The sequence below is a fragment of the Ornithorhynchus anatinus genome, chromosome 16 (assembly GCF_004115215.2).
Source record: "Ornithorhynchus anatinus isolate Pmale09 chromosome 16, mOrnAna1.pri.v4, whole genome shotgun sequence".
NCBI lineage: Eukaryota > Metazoa > Chordata > Mammalia > Monotremata > Ornithorhynchidae > Ornithorhynchus > Ornithorhynchus anatinus.
Window position 1 is genome coordinate 2,314,974 of NC_041743.1, and position 18,655 is coordinate 2,333,628.

General features: G+C 62.2%; 2 protein-coding genes across 2 annotated transcripts in view; one reads left to right on the forward strand and one right to left on the reverse strand.

Annotated features, from left to right (window-relative positions):
* Nucleotides 1-1,855, reverse strand: part of ARHGAP31 (Rho GTPase activating protein 31) — a 25,087-nt gene extending 23,232 nt beyond the window's left edge. Inside the window, exon 1 of the mRNA XM_039914344.1 lies at nt 1,685-1,855. Coding sequence (XP_039770278.1) covers nt 1,685-1,769 — 85 coding nt within the window. The 5' untranslated portion in view covers nt 1,770-1,855. The remainder of the gene's footprint in view (nt 1-1,684) is intronic.
* On the forward strand, nt 344-18,630 carry B4GALT4 (beta-1,4-galactosyltransferase 4). Its single transcript, XM_029081300.2, has 7 exons — nt 344-1,135; nt 13,964-14,382; nt 14,756-14,991; nt 15,078-15,265; nt 16,561-16,683; nt 17,124-17,228; nt 17,938-18,630. The coding sequence occupies exons 2-7, from the start codon at nt 14,115-14,117 to the stop codon at nt 18,068-18,070; spliced, it is 1,053 nt and encodes a 350-aa protein (XP_028937133.1). The 5' UTR covers nt 344-1,135; nt 13,964-14,114; the 3' UTR covers nt 18,071-18,630.
* The last annotated feature ends 25 nt before the right edge of the window (nt 18,631-18,655 follow it).

The following is an 18,655-nucleotide window of genomic DNA, read 5'->3' on the forward strand; positions in this document are numbered from 1 at the left end:
GGGGGTTAGAGAGAAGCAGCGTGGCTTAGTGGAAAGACCCCGGGCTTGGGAGTCAGAGGTCATGGGTTCTAATCCCGCCCCTGCCACTCGTCAGCTGTGAGACCTTGGGCGGATCACTTTGCTTCTCGGTGCCTCAGTTCCCTCATCCGGTAAATGGGGATGAAGACTGTGAGCCCCCCCACGGGACAACCTGTTTACCTTGTATCTACAGTGCTCGGCACATAGTAAGCGCTTAACAAATACCCACAGTGTTATTATTATGACAGGGGATCACGGGTCACAGACGATCGCAGAGGATCCCGGACCACAGGGCCCAGGCCCAGATGGTGACAGATCCCGGGCACGAATGTTCGCGGAGCAGCGCAGACGACCAAAGGGGATGGGGGGCGACGGGTGACGAGAGACGAGCGGCCCGCGAATGATCCCGCGTCACGGATACGGGGGCATCCCAGGGGGATCACCAAGTGCCGAGGATCACTGACGGTCACGGACGCAGACAGACCATCACGGGGGGGTCACGGAGGATCACGGGCGACGGATGATCACAGTTGACGAATGTTTACAATGGCCACAGACACAGGGGATCACGGGGGACAGGCGATCGAAGGCCCAGGCGACCGTCGAAGACCACAGAGGATCACAGGCGATCGCCCAGACGATCGCAGACAGAGAAAACCACACACGATCCCAGGTGACGGACGATCGCAGAGGGACACGGGGGACAGGAGATCACAGGTGACAGAGGTTTACAGGGACCGCAGGCGCAGAGGATCACGGGGGCCAGATGATGACAGATGACAGATGTTTACCGTGACCACAGACCGAGAGGATCCCGGAGGATCCCGGGCAATGACGCACGCGATCGCCCGGGGGGTCGGGCACGGACGGTCACGGACACGGAAGATCACCCACGACCCCAGATGGCAGGCGGTCACAGGCGATCGCAGACAGGGACGAGATCACAGGCGATCGCGCAGACCGTCGGACCCGGAAGGATCGCGGACCCGGGCGATCCCGGATCCCGGACACGGAAAACCACACAGGGTCCCGGCTGCCGGGCGATCACGGGGGATCACCGACAGAGACCACGGCGGAAGATCGCAGGCGATCAGACGCCCCATCGCACGGACGATCGGTGAGCGCAGACCCAGAGGGCCCTTTACGACCGCGGATGACGGACAATCGCGGGGGGTCACGGACGCGGGCGACCCTAGACGGAAAACGACACGGGGCCGGGGGAGAGGTCCCGGACGACCCCGGATCCGGGACGATCCCGGATCCCCGGGGGATTCCCAAGCGGGACGACCCGGGGGGGGGTGGGGATGGCTCCTCCGGGCCCTGTCCCCGCCGGAATTCGGGGGGTCCCGGGCCGACCTTTCCCGCCCCATCCTCTTCCCCCCGGACCGAAGCAGGGCGGACCCCCCGCCCCCCAGTTTGAGTGTGCGCCCGTGCGGGGGCGTGGGGGCGTCCTGGGGGCGGGGGGCTCCGGGCCTCCCTTTCGGCCCAGGGATCCTCGCCCCGGGCCGGGACCGGCCTCTGGTTTGGATGGGGCGGGCCGCTCCCCAACCGGGACCCCCTCCCCGCCCCCTAAAGTCTCGAATTAGAGAGAAGAGGGAGGGGAAGGAGGGGATGGAGGGGATGGGGGGGAGATGGAGGGATGGCGGGGGAGGCCAAGCCACGTTACCATCTTGGCCCGAGCGGTCCAGGAACTCCCCCAGGTCGCAGCCGAAGGGTCCGCACGCTCCTTTGCGTTTCAGCTTGTTCTTCATGAGTCGGACGACCACCCCCCGGTCCCCCGGTCCTGGCCCCCCGGCCCCCGGCGGGCCGCTCAGACCCCCGCCCACCGGGGCCGGGCCGGGCCTCCCAGGGCACCCAGGGGTCCGGCGGGTGGGGCGACCGGGGGGCGCATAGCCCAGGGCCGGGGCGGCCGGGACGCCTGGGGCCGGGCCCTGGCCCGGGTGGGCTGCCCGGAGGAGGAGGAGGAGGAGGAGGAGGAAGAGGAGGATGGGGGGGGGAATAACGGGCCGGGCTGGGCCAAGGACCGGCCGGCGGCCCGCGGGGGATCTGTCCTCGGGACCCTCGGTGTGACCCCCCACCCCCAACTCGGACAGCCTGGGGCTCAAGTCAACAAGCCCGCATCATCCCCATCCTCTCCCCCCCACCCCAAAAAAGCCCCCCGCCCCCCACTTCCCGACTCTTCCCTGCCTTACAAAAAAGCCCCAGGGCTGGACCAGCCCAGGAAACGCTGGAAGGAAGGAAGTTGGGGAGAGGGGTGGGGATGGGGGAGGGGGGAAGGGGAGGAGACCCAGGGGGTGGGGTTTTTTTGGGGGGGGGGAAGGGAGGAGACCTAAGGGGTGGGGAGGGGTTTTTTTGGGGGGGGAAGGGAGGAGACCTAGGAGGTGGAGTTTTTTGTGGGGGGGGGAGAAGAGGAGGAGAACTGGGGGTGGGAGATTTTTGGAGAGAGGGGAGAAGGGGAGGAGACCCAGGGGGTGGGGGTTTTTTGGGGTGGGGAGAAGGGGAGGAGACTTAGGAGGTGGAGGGGTTTTTTGGGGGGGGGAGAGGAGGAGCACAAGGGGATGGGTTGGGGGGGAGGAGACCTAAGGGGGGTTGTGGGGGGAGAAGGGTAGGAGATCTAGGAGGTAGAGTTTTTTTCGCGGGGGGAGAAAGGGAGGAGAACTAGGGGTGGAAAGTTTTTTTGGAGGGAGAGAAGGGGAAGAGACCTAGGAGGTGGAGATTTTTTGGTGGGGGGGAGAAGAGGAGAACTAGAGGGTGAGAGTCTTTTGGGGGAGGAGGAGAAGGGGAGGAGACCTGGGGGTTGGGGTTTTTTTAATTTGAGGGGAGAAGGGGAGGAGACCTAGGAGGTGTTTTTTTTGCGGGGAGGGGGGAGAAGTGGAGAATGAGGGGATGGGGTTTTGTGGGGTGGGAGAAAGGCGAGAAGAGGAGGAGACCTAGGAGGTTTTTTTGGGGGGGGGGGGGAGAAGGGGAGGAGAACTAGAGGGTGGGGATCTCTTGGGGGAGGGCGATGAAGGGGAGGAGACCTAGGAGGTGTTTTCTTTTTTGGGAGGGAGAAGTGGAGGAGAACTAGGGGATGGGGGGTTTTGGGGGGGGAGAAGGGGAGGAGACCTAGGGGGTGTTTTTTGGGGGGGGAGAAGGGGAGGAGAACTAGGGGGTGGGGGTCTTTGGGGGAAGGGAGAGAAGAGGAGGAGACCTAGGAGGTTTTTGGGGGGCGGGGAGAAGGGGAGGGGAACTAGGGGGTGGGGGTCCTTGGGGGAGAGAGAGAAGGAGAGGAGACCTAGGAGGTGAAGGTTTGGGGCGGTGAGGGGGAGAAGAGGAGGAGATCTAGAGAGTGAGGGCTGTGGGGGAGAAGGGGAGGAGACCTAGAAGGTGAAGGTCTTTTTTGGGGGGGGGGGAAGGGGAGGAGACGTACGGGGTAGGATTTATTTTGGACGGGTGGGAGACGCGTGGTAGGTGGACGCCTGGAAAAAAGTGGAGGAGAAGGAAGGGAGGGAGGACAAATTTTTGGCAGCTTGTGTGTGTGTGTCTGTGTCTGTGTCTGTGTGTATTTGGTGGGGCGGGGAGGGGGAGGAGGAGGAGGAAGGAGGGAGGTAGATGAGGAGGGGGAGGGAACAGAGAAAGGGACATTTCACTTGAAAAGAAACTGGCTCTTGAAGGCGTCCTGTCCTTTCCTGGCCCACAGACTCACAGAGGGGTGGAGGAGGAGGAGGAAGGGGAGAGGGGATAGGGGAACTTGGGGGGGGGGATGAGGAGGAGCAGAAGGAGCCCCTGCCCCATCCCCCCCCCCAGTCCCTCCTCCCAGCCCACCCACAGGGCAAAGCTCTGCAGGCTCAGCTGAAACCGTTTTCAAACCCATTTTCATTTTTAGGTTCAAAATCTAAAAGCCACTGCAGAGGAAGCAATAGAGCTAGTGAACTGGGAGGGGACGGGGATCTGAGACTCAGGAAACCGAGGTTTTCAGCTCCCCCCTGGGCATCCTGTGTGACCTTAGACGAGTCACTGTACCACTCTGGGCCTTGGTTTGGCATTTGGGGGTTGTAAAATGGAGCTGGGTTGGCCCTCTCTTGGACTGCGAGGCAAGGGAGTGGCCCGTAGACCGTAAGGTCGCGGTGGGCAGGGAATGTGTCCGTTTATAATAATGGGATTTGTTAAGCGCTTACTGTGTACCCCGAACTGTTCTAAGCGCCGGGGTAGATACGAGCTGACCAGGTTGCCCCACGTGGGGTTCGCAGTCTTCATCCCCAATTTACAGACGAGGTAATTGAGGCACAGAGAGGTGAAGTGGTTTGCCCGAGGTCACACAGCAGAAGAGCGGCGGAGCGGGGATTAGAACCCACGTCCTCTGACTCCCAGGCCCGCTCTCTTGCCACTAAGCCACGTGGCTCCTCTGCTGCTGTTTATCGTGGTAGCGCGCTCTCCCAAGCGCTTAGCACAGTGCTCCGCACACGGTAAACGCTCAATAAATACGATTGAATGAATGAATGAATGGACCCATCCAGTTACTAACCCCTCAGAATTGCTCCCGGAGCACTTTCCTGCCAATGGAGCGTTTTCTTTTTACGATATTTAAATGCTTTCGCTGTGCCCAGCACCGTCCCAAGCGCTGGGCTAGATCGAAGCTGATCAGGTTGGACGCCGTCCCCGTCCCACCTGGGGCTCGCGGTCGTCGTCTCCGTTGGACCGGAGAAGCAGCGTGGCTCAGTGGAAAGAGCACGGGCTTGGGAGTCAGGGCTCATGAGTTCGAATCCCAGCTCTGCCACTCGTCGGCTGTGTGACCGTGGGCCAGTCACTTCACTTCTCTGGGCCTCAGTTCCCTCATCTGTAAAACGGGGATGAAGACTGTGAGCCCCACGTGGGACAACCCGATTCCCCTATGTCTACCCCAGCGCTTAGAACGGTGCTCGGCACATAGTAAGCGCTTAACAGATACCAACATTATTAGCGGTGAGGCTACCGAGGCCCCGAGAAGTGAAGCGACTGGCCCAAGGTCACCCGGCAGACCTAGGACGTAGGTTCGAATCCTGACACTCCCTCTTTTCTGTTGCGTGACCTTGGGCGAGCCACTTGGCTTAAAAGGAGCCTAGTGGGTAGAGCTCGGGCCCGGGCATCGGAAGGCTCTGCCGCTCGCCTTCGGTGTGCCTTCGCTGCGTCCCCCGCGCCTAACGAGCGCTCCGTAAACACCACCGACCCATCCATCGGTTATCGAGCTCCTCCGCTTTCCGAATCCCCAAGTGTTGGGGCGGGGCGGTGGTTCTCCCGGGGGCCGGGGCCCCCCGTCGAAGGCAGCCGTTTCCTGTTCGAGGCCCGGAGCTCTCCCCCCGGTTTTCCAGGCGCTGAGCTAAAACAAAAGGGAAGGGCTGGGGCCAGGGAAGTCTAAGAAAAAAACATCCCCAAAATAGCCCTCCCGTAGAAAATCGGCTTCCTGATACGGCCGGCCTCCCGCCCGGCTCTGGGACGGCACGCTATCTATCTGACCGACTACCTCCGCTGCCCTCTCCCCTCCTGCCTTTTCCCGGCAAAGCCCCCGTCTGCCCCACCCCGCCTCGCCGGACCCCCCGGACCCCCCGAGGAACAGCCCGGCCCGGGGGGGAGAGCCCGGGTCTGGGCGTCGGGAGGACCCGGGTCCTCGTCCCGGCTCCGCCGCCCGTCCGCCATGTGACCTTGGCCAGGTCGCTTCCTTTCTCCGGGCCTCGGTTACCTCATCTGTAACGCGGGGGTGAGGAACGGGAGCCCCACGTGGGGCGGGGACGGCGTCCAGCCCGGTCACCGCGTGTCCACCCCAGCGCTTAGGACAGTGTCAGGCGTATAGTGGGAGCTTAACAAAGACGCCGATGATTATTATCCTCCAAACTACGATGGCGACATCTGGGATTCTAGGGCATCTCCTCCAAGAGGCCTTCGCTGACTAATCTCTTACCTTCCCGCCCCCCGGGGTGGAGGGGAAAGGTGGGAAGCTCCTCCATTTCTCCCTAATTGGGACTGGCCCCCTCTAGACTGTCAGCTGTGCGCAGAGCACTGCGCTAAGCAGTTGGGAGAGTACAATACCCTGACCGTGGGTCCAGGTCTCACAGCCTAAGGGGGAGGGAGAACGTGAGGAAACTGAGGCCCGGAAAAGCTCTTTCCTATGACTGACGGCTCGGACGAGGGAGAACGTGAGGAAACCGAGGCCCGGAGAAGTTGTTTCCTATGACACCTGGACCGAGGGAGAACGTGAGGAAACTGAGGCCTGGGGAAGTTGTTTCCTATGACAGCTTGACCGAGGGAGACTGTGAGGAAACTGAGGCATGGAGAAGTTGTTTCCTATGACAGCTTGAACGAGGGAGAACGTGAGGATACTGAGGCCAGGAGAAGTTGTTTCCTATGACTGACCGCTTGAACGAAGGAGAACGTGAGGAAACCGAGGCCCGGAGAAGTTGTTTCCTATGACAGCTTGATTGTGGGAGAACATGAGGAAACTGAGACCCGGAGAAGTTGTTTCTTATGACAGCTTGAATGAGGGAGAACATGAGGAAACTGAGGCCCGGAGAAGTTGTTTTCTATGACTGACCGTTTGAACGAGGGAGAACGTGAGGAAACCGAGGCCCGGAGAAGTTGTTTCCTATGACTGACCGCTTGAACGAGGGAGAACGTGAGGAAACCGAGGCCCGGAGAAGTTGTTTCCTATGACAACTTGAACGAGGGAGAACGTGAGGAAACCGAGGCCCGGAGAAGTTGTTTCCTATGACAACCTGAACGAGGGAGAACGTGAGGAAACCGAGGCCCGGTGAAGTTGTTTCCTGTGACTGACCGCTTGCACGAGGGAGAACGTGAGGAAACTGAGGCCCGGAGAAGTTGTTTCCTGTGACTGACGGCTTGAACGACCGACAGGTCGGATTTCGACGATCCTCCGGCCCCGGTGGGCGTCCTCGGCCCCGGGGCCTGACCCGTCAGGGGCGGTCTCCAGGCCAGAGAGACCCTGACTGCCCCCCACTCCCCGCCGTTATCCCCCGGTGAGGGAGCGGCTCCGAACGGGCAGACGGGGCCTGGCCAAGCGAAACGGGAGAAATTCTTTTCTCGCTCTCTCCTTTATTTGTTTTTCCCTTCTCTCCTACTCTATCTTTCCACTTCCCTTCCCATAACCAAACTTTCCCTCCCCGTAGACACTCACCCACCCCCGAAACACACCCCCACACATTCTCACACTCTCACAGCCCTCTTAGACACACACACAAAACTTCTCATTCCCTCCCACACCCGCATTCTCACACTCCCTCACACACAAACCGGCTCGGGCCCTTTTCCTCCTCCCACCCCCCAACGGGGGCACCTTCTTCCAACGCCTCCCCCCCACCCCAGATGCCCCCGTCCGCCCCGTTTTGCCCCATTATTTTGCCCCGGACCACAAGGCACGGGGAGCGGGCGATAACGGCAGCGCTGGCAACTTTCCCATCTCCCCGCGTAGGTTGACATCTAGTGGGAAGGTCCCTGATAATTGTGGTATTTGTTGGGCGCTTACTACGTGCCCAACTCCTCCCTACCTACCGGGGGTTGGGCAAAAGATCGCACAGCGGACGAGACAGTCAGTCCATCGTATTTATCGAGCGCTTCCTGTGCGCAGGGCACTCCGCTAAGCGCTTGGGAGAGTCCAACCCAGCGACAAACTGACGCATTCCCTGCCCACAGCGAGCTTTGGAAGAAGTCCAAACCATAGGGCCTTCGATCGAATTTACTGAGCGCTTCCTGTGGGCGAGGAACTGTGGTAATGATGTCGGTATTTGTTAAGCGCTCACTCTGTGCAGAGCACTGTTCTAAGCGCTGGGGGAGATACAAGGTCATCAGGTTGTCCCCCGTGAGGCTGACCGGCTTCATCCCCATTTTGCAGATGAGGTCACTGAGGTCCAGAGAAGGGAAGTGACTTGCCCACAGTCACCCAGCTGACAAGTGGCAGAGCGGGGATTCGAACCCATGACCTCTGACTCCCCAGCCCGGGCTCTTGCCACTGAGCCACGCTGCTTCTACTAGGCGCTTGGGAGAGGACCCCGGAAACATGTAACGGACACAATCGGGGAGCAGCTTGTAGAAGAAGCGGTGCCAAAATGCCGGTCTAGGGGCCCGAGAACCTGAGTTCGAATCCTGCTTGTGTGATGCTGGTGGGTGAATCGCTTAACCGCTCTGCACCTCAGTTTCCCCGTGCGTAGAATGGGGATGATAATATGGTCATGGGTTCTAATCCTGCCTCTGCCACTTGTCAGCTGTGTGACCTCGGGCAAGTCGCTTCGCTTCTCTGGGCCTCAGTTCCCTCATCTGTCAAATGGGGGTGGAGACTGTGAGCTCTACATGGGACCGTGTCCAACCCGATTTGCTTGTATCCACCTCAGCGTCCAGTACAGTGCCTGGCACATAGTAAGCACTCAACAAATACCTTAGAGAAGCAGCGTGGCTCAGTGGAGAGAGCCCGGGCTGGGGAGTCAGAGGTCCTGGGTTCGAATCCCGGCTCCACCACTTGTCAGCTGGGTGACTGAGGGCAAATCACTTCACTGCTCTGGGCCTCAGTTCCCTCATCTGGAAAATGGGGATGAAGCCCGGGAGCCTCACGGGGGACCACCTGATGACCCTGGATCTCCCCCAGCGCTTAGAACGGCGCTCTGCACATAGTAAGCGCTTAACAAACACCAACGTTATTTATCATTATTATTATTAATAATGATAATAGCTGCTTTCTCTACCTCACGGGGTCGTTGTGAGGGCTGGAATGAACTAATTCATGTGCGAACGATTTGGGAATAAAAGCGCCGTAGAAAACCAAGGTGTTAATCCGTTCTAGCGTCCTCTCCCGAGCGCTTAGGACAGTGCTCTGCACCCAGTGAGCGCTCAATAAGCGCGCCAGCGTTTAGTACAGTGTTCTGCGCCCAGGAAGCGCGCAATCAGTACGCCAGCGCTTAGTACAGTGCTTTGCGCCCAGTAAGCGCTCGACAAATACGATCGAAAGAGGGATTGATTGAGCGGTTGATTGGAGGCTAAACGTAAAGAAGGGCAGGGGGCATGTGCAGACCCTGGGCGAAGCGCTTCGACCCACCCCGGGGGGAGGGGGAGAGGAGCAGGGGGCGGGGCCCGGAGGGGCGGGGCCGGTGACGTCTGCGGTGGGCGTGGTCTGCCAGGCCACGGGCGGGGCATGCGCGTTGAGGGTCGGGGCGATGACGTGACGGGTGGGCGGGGCCCGTGACGTCTGAGCGGGGCCCGTGAGGGGAGGGGCCTGCGCGGCGATGGGGCGGGGCCGGTGACGTTTGGGTGGGCGGGGCTTGTGAGCCGATGGGCGGGACGTGCGCGGGGACGGTGACGTATGGGATGGGCGGGGCCTGTGAGGGGAGGGGCGGGGCCTGAGGCGCGTGGGCGGGGCCCGTGAGGAGCGGGCCGGCGCGCCGGGGGCGGGGCTTATGCCGTGTGGGCGGGGTCTGTGACGTATGGTGTGGGCGGGGCCTTCGGGGAGAGAGGCGGGGCTTATGACGCGCGGGCGGGGCCCGCGCTCCGAGTGGACGAGAGAGCGGAAGGGGCGTGGCCTCCCTCTCCCGGCCCCGCCCCCCGGGCCCGGCGTCGTCGATCGTGGCGGTGAGTGCGTCCGTCCGTCCGTCCGTCCGTCCGGGGCGGGGGAGGGCGGGGAGGCGGCCGCTGCCCCGTTGCTATGGAAACCGGGCGGCTGATGGGGGGCGGCGGAAGCGGAGGGCCCCGCAACCCCCCCCTCCCCCCGGGCTGGGGCCCTTTTATTGTGCCACCCAACTCTCCCGAGCGCTTAGTCCAGTGCTCCGCGCTCTGCACTGCAAACGTCCATCGAACTTCTCCCTCTTCCTTCCCCTTCTCCCCTTTGCTCGCCTTCTCCCGGTCTCTCCTTTCCCCATTTCTCTTTCCCTTTCCGCCTCTCTTCTTCCCGTCTCCCCTTTCTCCCCTTCTTCTTCTTCTTCTTCTCCCCTCTCCCCATCACCCCTTCCCCGTCCCCCCTTTCGCCTTCTTCCCCTTCTCCCCTTTCCCTTTCTTTTCCTTCCTCCCCTTCTCCCGGTCTCTCCTTTCCCCATTTCTTCTTCCCCTTTTCCTTTCTCTTCTCCCCGTCTCCCCTTTCCTCTGCCTCCCCTTTCCCCTTCTTCCTCCTCTTCCCTTTCTTCCCCTCCCCGTCTCCCCTTCGCCCATCTCTCCTTTCCCTTCCTCCCCTTCTCCCGGTCTCTCCTTTTCCCTTCTCTTCTTCCCATCTTCCCTTTCCCCTTCTTCCCCTTCTCCCCTTTCCCTTCTTTCTCTTCTTCCCTTTCTTCCCTTCCCCCGTCTCTCCTTCCCCTTCCACCCCTTCCTCCCCTTCCCCTTCCCTTCCCCTGTCTCCCCTTTCCCCCTTCCCTTCGCCCATCTCTCCTTCCCCTTCCTCCCCTTCTCCCAGTCTCTCCTTTTCCCTTCTCTTCTTGCCATCTTCCTTTCCCCTTCCTCCCCTTTCCCTTCTTCCCATTCTTCCCTTTCTTCCCTGAGAAGCCGCGTGGCTCAGTGGAAAGAGAACGGGCTTTGGAGTCAGAGGTCATGGGTTCGAATCCCGGCTCTGCCACTTGTCAGCTGTGTGACTGGGGGCGAGTCACTTCACTTCTCTGGGCCTCGGTTCCCTCATCTGTAAAATGGGGATTAAGACTGTGAGCCCCACGTGGGACAACCCGATTCCCCTGTGTCTACCCCAGCGCTTAGAACGGTGCTCTGCACATAGGAAGCGCTTAACAAATACCAACATTATTATTATTATTCCCTTCCCTCGTCTCCCCTTTCCCCTTCCCCTTTGCCCATCTCTCCTTCCCCTTCCTCCCCTTCTCCCCTTCTTCCCTTTTCCCTTCTTCCCCTTCTCTCCTTTCCCCATTTCTCCTTCCCCTTCTCCCATCTCTCCTTCTCCTCCCCTTCCTCCTCCTCTTCCCTTTCCCCATCTCTCCTTCTCCATCTCCCCTTTCCCCTTCCTCCCCTTTTTCCCCTTCTCCCCTTTCTCCATTTCTCCTTCTTCCCTTTCCCTTCCCCCTCTTTCCCCTCCCCCCCAACCCCTTTGGGAAGCGCTTGGGAGAGGACACTGGAACAGTAGAACAGACCCATTCCCTGCCCACCAGCAGCTGACAATCTAGAGGCGGGGAGACAGATAGGAATAGAAATAAATAAATGAGAGAGCCGGACGCAAGCGGTGCGGGGCTGGGAGCGGAGAATGAATAAAGGGAGCCAGTCCGGGCGATGCAGAAGGGAGCGGGAAAAGAGGAAAGGAGGGTGCAGTCAGGGAAGGCCTCGGGGAGGAGGTGGGCCTTCGGTAAGGCTTTGAAGGCAGGGGAGAGTGGTTGTCTGGGATATAATAATAATAATAATAATGTTGGTATTTGTTAAGGGCTTACTATGTGCCGAGCACTGTTCTAAGCGCTGGGAGATACAGGTCGTCCCACATGAAGCTCACAGTTAATCCCCATTTTCCAGATGAGGTCACTGAGGCGCAGAGAAGTGAAGTGACTCGCCCACAGTCACCCAGCTGACAAGGGGCAGAGCCGGGTTAGGAGGAGGGAGGGCGTGCCAGGCCAGAGGCAGGATGCGGGCCAGGGGTTGGCGGCCAGGGAGGCGACATCAGGGTGCGGCGAGCGGGTTGGCATTAGAGGAGCGGAGCGGGCGGGCCGGGCTGCAGTAGACGGTCGGCGAGGAGAGGTGGGGGGCGACGGGGGGGGGGCCCAGCCTTTAAAACCGAGACGGTGAGGACTTTCCGTTTGATGCCGAGGTGGATGGGCGACCGCTGGAGGGTCCCGAGGACTGGGGAGACGTGAACCGAGCGCTTTTGTAAGAAATGATCACGACGGCGGAGCCGAGTCCCGACTGGAGTGGGGAGAGGCCGGGAGGTCAGCCGGGAGGGGTAGGACTCTATTAACGAGGTAGCGCATTCATTCATTCATTCATTCAGGAGTATATATTGAGCGCTTACTATGTGCAGAGCACTGTGCCGAGCGCTCGGAACGTACAGTTGGGCAGCAGTTTGGATGGAGAGCAAAGGGTGTCCCGTGTTCTTGCCGCCAAGCCCCGACGGCTTCTAAATTCGGTTTCCTGCTGCCCTTTCCTCTCAGCCACGGCTTTGTCAATACACCCATGGCCGGAATCAGGAGGGGCGAGGGAAGGCGCTGGGTTCTGATCCCGCCTCCGCCGCTTGTCTGCTGGGTGACCTTGGGCGAGTCGCTTCGGTTCTGTCAGGCGGGGATGAGCCCCACGGGGGACGGGGACCGGACGGGGACCGCGTCCAACCCGATTAGCCTGTGTCTACCCCGGCGGCCTGGCACCTAGTGCTTAACAAATACCATTATAAAAGCTAAAAAAGAGGAGATAACCACATACTAAGTAAACCCAAGCTACTCTATGACGCTTACTAATAATTGCCCTAGTTGTTAGGCGCTTACTTTGAGCCAGGCACCGCGCTAAGCACTGGGGTAGATGCGAGGCGATCAGAAAAATGCGGGGGTGAAGGGGCCGTGTCCAACCTGATGATCTTGTACCTACCCCGGTGCTTAGTACAGTGCTCGGCACATAGTGATAAATTGAATCCCAGCTCCGCCGCTTGTCTGCTGGGTGACCTCGGGCGAGTCACTTCACTTCTCTGGGCCTCAGTTTCCTCCTCTGTAAAGTGGGGATGAAGACTGGGAGCCCCAGGTGGGACAGGGACCGTGTCCAACCCCATTAGCTTGACTCTCCCCCAGCGCTTAGAAGAGGGCTTGGCACATAGGAAGCGCTTAACAAATACCGTTATTAGAATTAGAATTATTATTATCATTATAAGACACAGTCCTTGGGTCACCCAGGACTTCCAGTCTGAGGGCAGGGAGCTTATCTCCATTTTGCAGGTGACGAAACCGAGGCCCAGAGAAGTAAAGTGACTGGGCCAGGTCTTGCCGCAGGCCAGGGGCTTTCAGTCCTGGACTCGGGGCTCTTCATTCATTCAATAGTATTTATTGAGCGCTTCCTATGTGCAGAGCACTGGACTAAGCGCTTGGAATGGACAATTTGGCAACAGATAGAGACGATCCCTGCCCGTTGGCGGGCTTACGGTCTAATCGGGGGGACGGAGGGGACAAAAACAAGGTGACTTAATCACGATAAGTAGAATGAAGGGGATGGACACCTCATTAACAAAATAAATAGGGTCATAAAAATAAATACAAATGAGCAGAGTGCTGAGGGGAGGGGACTGAACACCCCTGGGCTGCGTGACCCCTACCCAGCTTTGAGGAGAAGCGGCATGGCTAATGGCTGGAGCCCGGGGCTGGGGGTCAGAAGGACCTGGGTTCTCATCCGGGCTCCACCCCTTGTCTGTTGGGTGAGTTCGGGCAAGACCCGTCACTTCTCCGGGCCTCAGTTCCCTCGTCTGTAAAACGGGGATGAAGGCCTTGAGCCCCCTGTGGGACGGGGACTAGGTCTGATCCAATAATAGTGATTCGTTAAGCGCTTACTCTGTGCCAAGCGCCGTTCCAAGTCCTGGGGCGGATAGAAGCTCATCAGGTCGGACACGACCTCTGTCCCCCGCGGGGCTCACGGACCTCACCCCCGTTTTCCAAACGAGGGAGCCGAAGCCCCGAGAAGCGAAGTGGCTTGCCCCAGGCCCCACAGCAGGCTAGTGGCTGGAGCGGCGATCAGAACCCGGGTCCCTCTGACCCCCAAGCCCGGGCCCTTGCCACCAGGCCATGCTGCTAACCAACCTGACCAGATTGTATCCACCCCAGCGCTTAGAACAGTGCCTGGCGCATAGTAAGCCCTTAACAGATATCACAGCGGTGGTCGTTATTAATTTTTATCATCACCGGGTGTTCGTAAGAGTCCAGTGCCCTGCCTCCTCCTGCCTCCGCCCCTCCGGGCGGCGTCTACGCGGTGCCTTATCCACCCCCGTGCGGGCTCCTCGGAGACGAGGCCCGCGGGAGACCGGCCCCTCTCTCCCCATTGCCTCCGGAAGGTTCCGGGTTGCGGCCGAGCGCGAAGGACGCCAGCTCCGGCCCCGCGGCGGATCATGAGGCGGCCCGGGCCCCGGGCGGCGGGGGGACGGACGCTCCCCGGACAGAGCTCCCGAGCCGGGTGGTGAGGCCCGTCCGTCCGTCCCTGCGGCCATGGGCCCCGGCCCGACGGGGACCCGGCCCCCGCTGCCCTCCCGCTTCCGCCTGCTGCTGCTCCTGGCGTCGGGCGTCCTGGGCGCGGGCTGGGCCGCCTCCGGCTACCTCCGGGGAGCCCCCGGGGCCGCCCCGCCGCCCCCCAGGCCTCTGGGGGACCTCCGCCCGGCCACCACGCCCGGACGGGACGGGACCCGGACTCAGGCCCTCGTCGCTCCCCGGACCCAGGCGGGCCTGGCTCCTTGCCCGGCCCGCTCCCCGCACCTGAGTAAGTTCCTCCCGCCCCGTCGGGTGCGTTTGTGAGGGGCACGTGTGTGAGCGAGGACGCGGGAGGGAGGGGGCCGAGAGTCGCTCCCCTCACAGCCGCCGGCCCAACGGGGCGTCCCGTAGGCGAACCGATCGGGGGGCGAACCGGTCGGCTCGGAGAATCTCCCCGCTTCCGGGGCGAGGGCGAGCCCGGGCTCTACGTTATCGCCGTGTGGTCCTCTCCCAAGCGCTTAGTACCGTGCTCTGCGCATAGTAAGCGCTCAGTAGATACGATCGAATGAAAGAACGAGCGAATGAATCCACCCCCCGACTCCCTCCGTACATCCCGGGGGACGGTCTCCGACGGTCGCCGTTTTGTCCGGGTCGCGGGGCAGAGGGCGCCGACCGGCTGGCCTTCCCGCCGTCGCTCACGTGGGACGACGTGCGCCGAGACAACCCCGGGGTCCGGCCGGGCGGCCGCCACCGGCCCCCCGAATGCCGGGCCTCCCAGAGCGTGGCCGTCCTCGTCCCCCACCGCGCCCGCGAACGCCACCTCCTCTACCTCCTGGCCACCCTGCACCCCTTCCTGCAGAGGCAGCAGCTGGACTACGGCCTCTACGTCGTCCACCAGGTCTGGGGCCGGGGGTCGGGGAGGCCGGGGGGGGTCCCCCCGGCCGAGCCCGGGCTGACCGCCCCGCCTCGGTTGCCCCCCGGCAGGCCGGGAGCGGCAAGTTCAACCGAGCCCGGCTGCTGAACGCGGGCTACCTGCAGGCCCTGAGGGAGCGTCCCTGGGACTGCTTCGTCTTCCACGACGTCGACCTGGTGCCCGAGAACGACCACAACGTCTACTCCTGCGGCCCCCAGCCCCGGCACCTGGTGGTCGGCAGGAACAGCACCGGCTACAGGTAGGGCCCCGGCGCCGACGGCCACCGCTCCGGGACCGGCCTCCGGCCCCCTTCTCCCCCTCTCCCCCTCACCCCTCGCCGGCTTTCCCTTCTCTTTCTCCCCTTCTCTTTCTCTCCCTCTCCTCCTTTTCCCCCTCTCTTTCTGCCCGTCTCCTGCTCTCCCCCTTCCTCTTTTCTCCTCTTCCTGCCCCTCTCCTGCTCTCTTTCCCTCTCCTCTTTCTGCCCCTCTCCTATTCTCCCCCTCTCTTCTTTTCCCCCTCTCTGGCTTTCCCTCTCTTTTTCTTCCCTTCTCTTTCTCCCCCCTCTTCTTTTCCCCTCTCTTTCTCCCCCTTTTCTGCTCTCCCCGTCTTCTTTTCCGCGCCCTTCCTGCTCTTCCCCCTCTTTTTTCTCCCTCTTTCTCCCCCCTTCCCTGCTCTCCCCCTCTTCTTTTCCCCTCTCTCCCCCCTCCTGTTCTATCCCTCTTGTTTTTCCTCTCTCCTCTCCTCCCCTCTCCCCCCCCCCCGCTCTATCCCACTATCCCACTCTTCCCCCCTCATTCTCCCCCTCCTCCCCTCCCCTCCCTTCTTCTTTCCCCCCTTCTTTTCCTCTCTCCAGTTGTACGCCCTCTTCTTTTCCCCCCTCTTTCTCCACCTCTCCTTCTCTCCCCATCTTCTTATCCCCCCTCTTCTTTCTCCTTCTCCTGTTTTACCCCTCTCTTCTTTTCCCCTTCTCTTTCTCCCCCTCTTCCCCATCTTCTTTTCCCCTCTCTCCTTTTTCTCCTCCTCTCCCTCCTCTCCTCCTCCCCTTCCTCTCTCCTTTTATCCCTTCTCTTTCTCCCCCGCTCCTCTTATTCTCCTCTCTCTCTCCCCCCCCTCCCTTTCCCCGTCTCCCATAAAGTCGACGATATTTCCTAGTTCCTCGTTGGGGATGATCCTTATTGGAAGCCCGTCTCCTCCAAGAGGCCTTCCCTGACTAAGCCCCCCCTTTCTTCTTCTCCCACTCCCTTCTGCGTCACCCTGACTCGACCCCTTTTGCCGCTTAGATCCACACCCGCCATTTCTTTCTTTCTAATCCCGTCTGTCTCCCCACCTCGACTATCAGCTCACTGTGGGCGGGAAATGTGTCAGTTTATTGTTATATTGTCGTCTCCCAGGCACTTAGTACTTTGTTCTGTCCCCAGTAAGTGCTGGGTAAATATGATCTACTGACTGATGAATAGGTTTCGCCCTAAAGCTCTTCCGCCTTGTGTCTCCCCATCTGTCCCTCTCGGGGCTGCGTCCCCCACCCCGCCTTCCGCCTCCGCTCCCCGGCTTCAGGCTTCGCTACCAAGGCTACTTCGGGGGCGTCACCGCCCTGACCCGGGACCAGTTTGCCCGCGTGAACGGATTCTCCAACAATTACTGGGGCTGGGGGGGAGAAGATGATGATCTCAGGATCAGGTGAGCTCCCGGGGCCCGGTTCGGGGGGCCGGGGGGTCCTCCCTCGGGGTGGGGGTGAGGGGTCTCCCTCGGCCCGGACGGGCCCAGGCGGTCCCGCCAGAGGAACCGACCGGAATCATCCGTTCGTTCGAGCGTATTTATTGAGCGCTTACTGTGTGCAGAGCCCTGGACTAAGCGCTTTGGGGAGGACCATAAGCCCACCACGAGTTTACAGTCCGGGAGGAGGGGACACCACCCGTCTGTCCACATCCGAGGGAAGACGTTGCGGGGAAAGGACACTTAGCTCAGCGCTCCGTCCCTGGGGTGGCGCTCAGTACCTTCCGCGGGGGGGGCTCCGCGGGATAACGAGAGGCCGGCCGGGAGCGGCCCCGGTGGTGGGAGGTCCGCCGGGGGACGGGGTTAGCCGGTGGGCGGCGGCCTGGGTCTCCCCGTCCCCGCAGGGTGGAGCTGCAGAAGATGCAGATTACACGGCCGTCGCCCGACGTGGCCCGCTACACCATGATCTTCCACACCCGGGACAAGGGCAACGAGGAGAACGCGGGGAGGTGAGTGTAGGGGACCCCTCCCGCCGCCCGTCGGGGACCCGGGGTCCGCAGACGCAGTTGGGAGGGCGGGCCCCGGGGGCTGGGTTCCGCCCCCCGGGTTCTGTGCCTAGCGTGCGGGCATTGAAGCAGCGTGGCCCAGTGGGTAGAGCCCGGGCCTGGGAGTCAGAAGGACCCGGGTCCCGATCCCGCCAGTCCGCCACCCGTCTGCTGGGTGACCTTGGACAAGTCACTTCTCTGGGCCTCAGTTCCCTCATCTGTAAAATGGGGTGGAAGACCGAGCCCCCACGTGGGACGGGGACTGGGTCCCACCCGATTTGCTCGTATCCACCGCAGCGCTGAGTACGTAGTAAGCGCTTAACGCACGGCACGGTTATTGCCGTTGTTATCGTTATTATCGGCTGCACCTCCACGGTCCCCCGGCCACGAGCCCTCGTCCCGTTCCCTCAACCGCTCCCGCCGTCCGAAATCTGCTCGGGGCGTGCCTCAGTTTACCAATCACTGGCGGCCTCCCGTCCGGCCGGGGGCAACCCAGCCTCCTGCTGGGCCGTTTCCGAGGACTGCCCCGAGCGCTTAGCACGGTGTGCGGCGTCCGGGGGGCAGGCGCTCAGCCGACAGCGATCCCCCCCCGGGGCGCCGCCGGCCGGTCTCTGCCAGTCCGGCCGTGGGCCCGAACCGGACCCCCCCCCCGGGTCACCCCCTCCCCTCCCAGGATGAAGCTCCTGAACCAGGTGGGCCGCGTCTGGAAGACGGACGGGCTGAACTCGTGCTCCTACCAGCTGCTGGCCCTGGACCACGCGCCTCTGTTCACCAACGTGACCGTGGCCTTCCCCCCGGGCTCCTAGGAAGCCGGGAGCGTCCCCCTCTCCCGGCCCGAGCCCGGCGGGCGGGGTCCCGGCCGGGCCGCCGCCGCCGGCGGAACGTCTTGTCGTCGGCCGGGAACGTCGCGGGGGGCGGGGCCGCTCGGGAAGCCCCCCGACTCTCCATCCTGGCTCCCTCGAGGGGGAATCCACCGAGGCCCGGGGCCGCCGCCCTGGGAATGGCTCCGGGGTTCGCCCGAGACCCCTCGGGCGGCCGGAAGGCTCGCCCACCTCACCCCTCGGGGGGCGGACGCCGACCGGCCCGGGCCCCGGCTCTGACCCCCGCTCTGACCGGCTCGGGCCTCACGGCCGTCGGCCCGCCCCCGGGCAGCGAGCCGGGCGGCCCCCGGAGGTCCCTCCCTCCGGCCCCCCCCGGCCCCTCCGGGCCTCGGTCTCCTCCTCCGTCAAGCGGGGGAGAACCGGTCCGGCTCCCGCCCACCCCCGGGCCCGGGTCGGCGTCGAGGGCCCGCTGAGATAGCGGCTGGCGTTTAGTGGCCGGCGTCAGCGGCCGGCAAGGATCGGGACAATAAAGCCGGTCACCCGCACCGTGGCGGCCACCGCTTCCTCCGC

Bases quoted from the DNA above. Each gene is read 5' to 3' on its own strand.
- B4GALT4 (XM_029081300.2), top strand. From the start codon at position 14,115: ATGGGCCCCGGCCCGACGGGGACCCGGCCCCCGCTGCCCTCCCGCTTC. The intron at 14,383-14,755 runs GTAAGTTCCTCC...GTCGCGGGGCAG, and splicing joins GGCCCGCTCCCCGCACCTGA to AGGGCGCCGACCGGCTGGCC. The intron at 15,266-16,560 runs GTAGGGCCCCGG...CCCCGGCTTCAG, and splicing joins AGGAACAGCACCGGCTACAG to GCTTCGCTACCAAGGCTACT.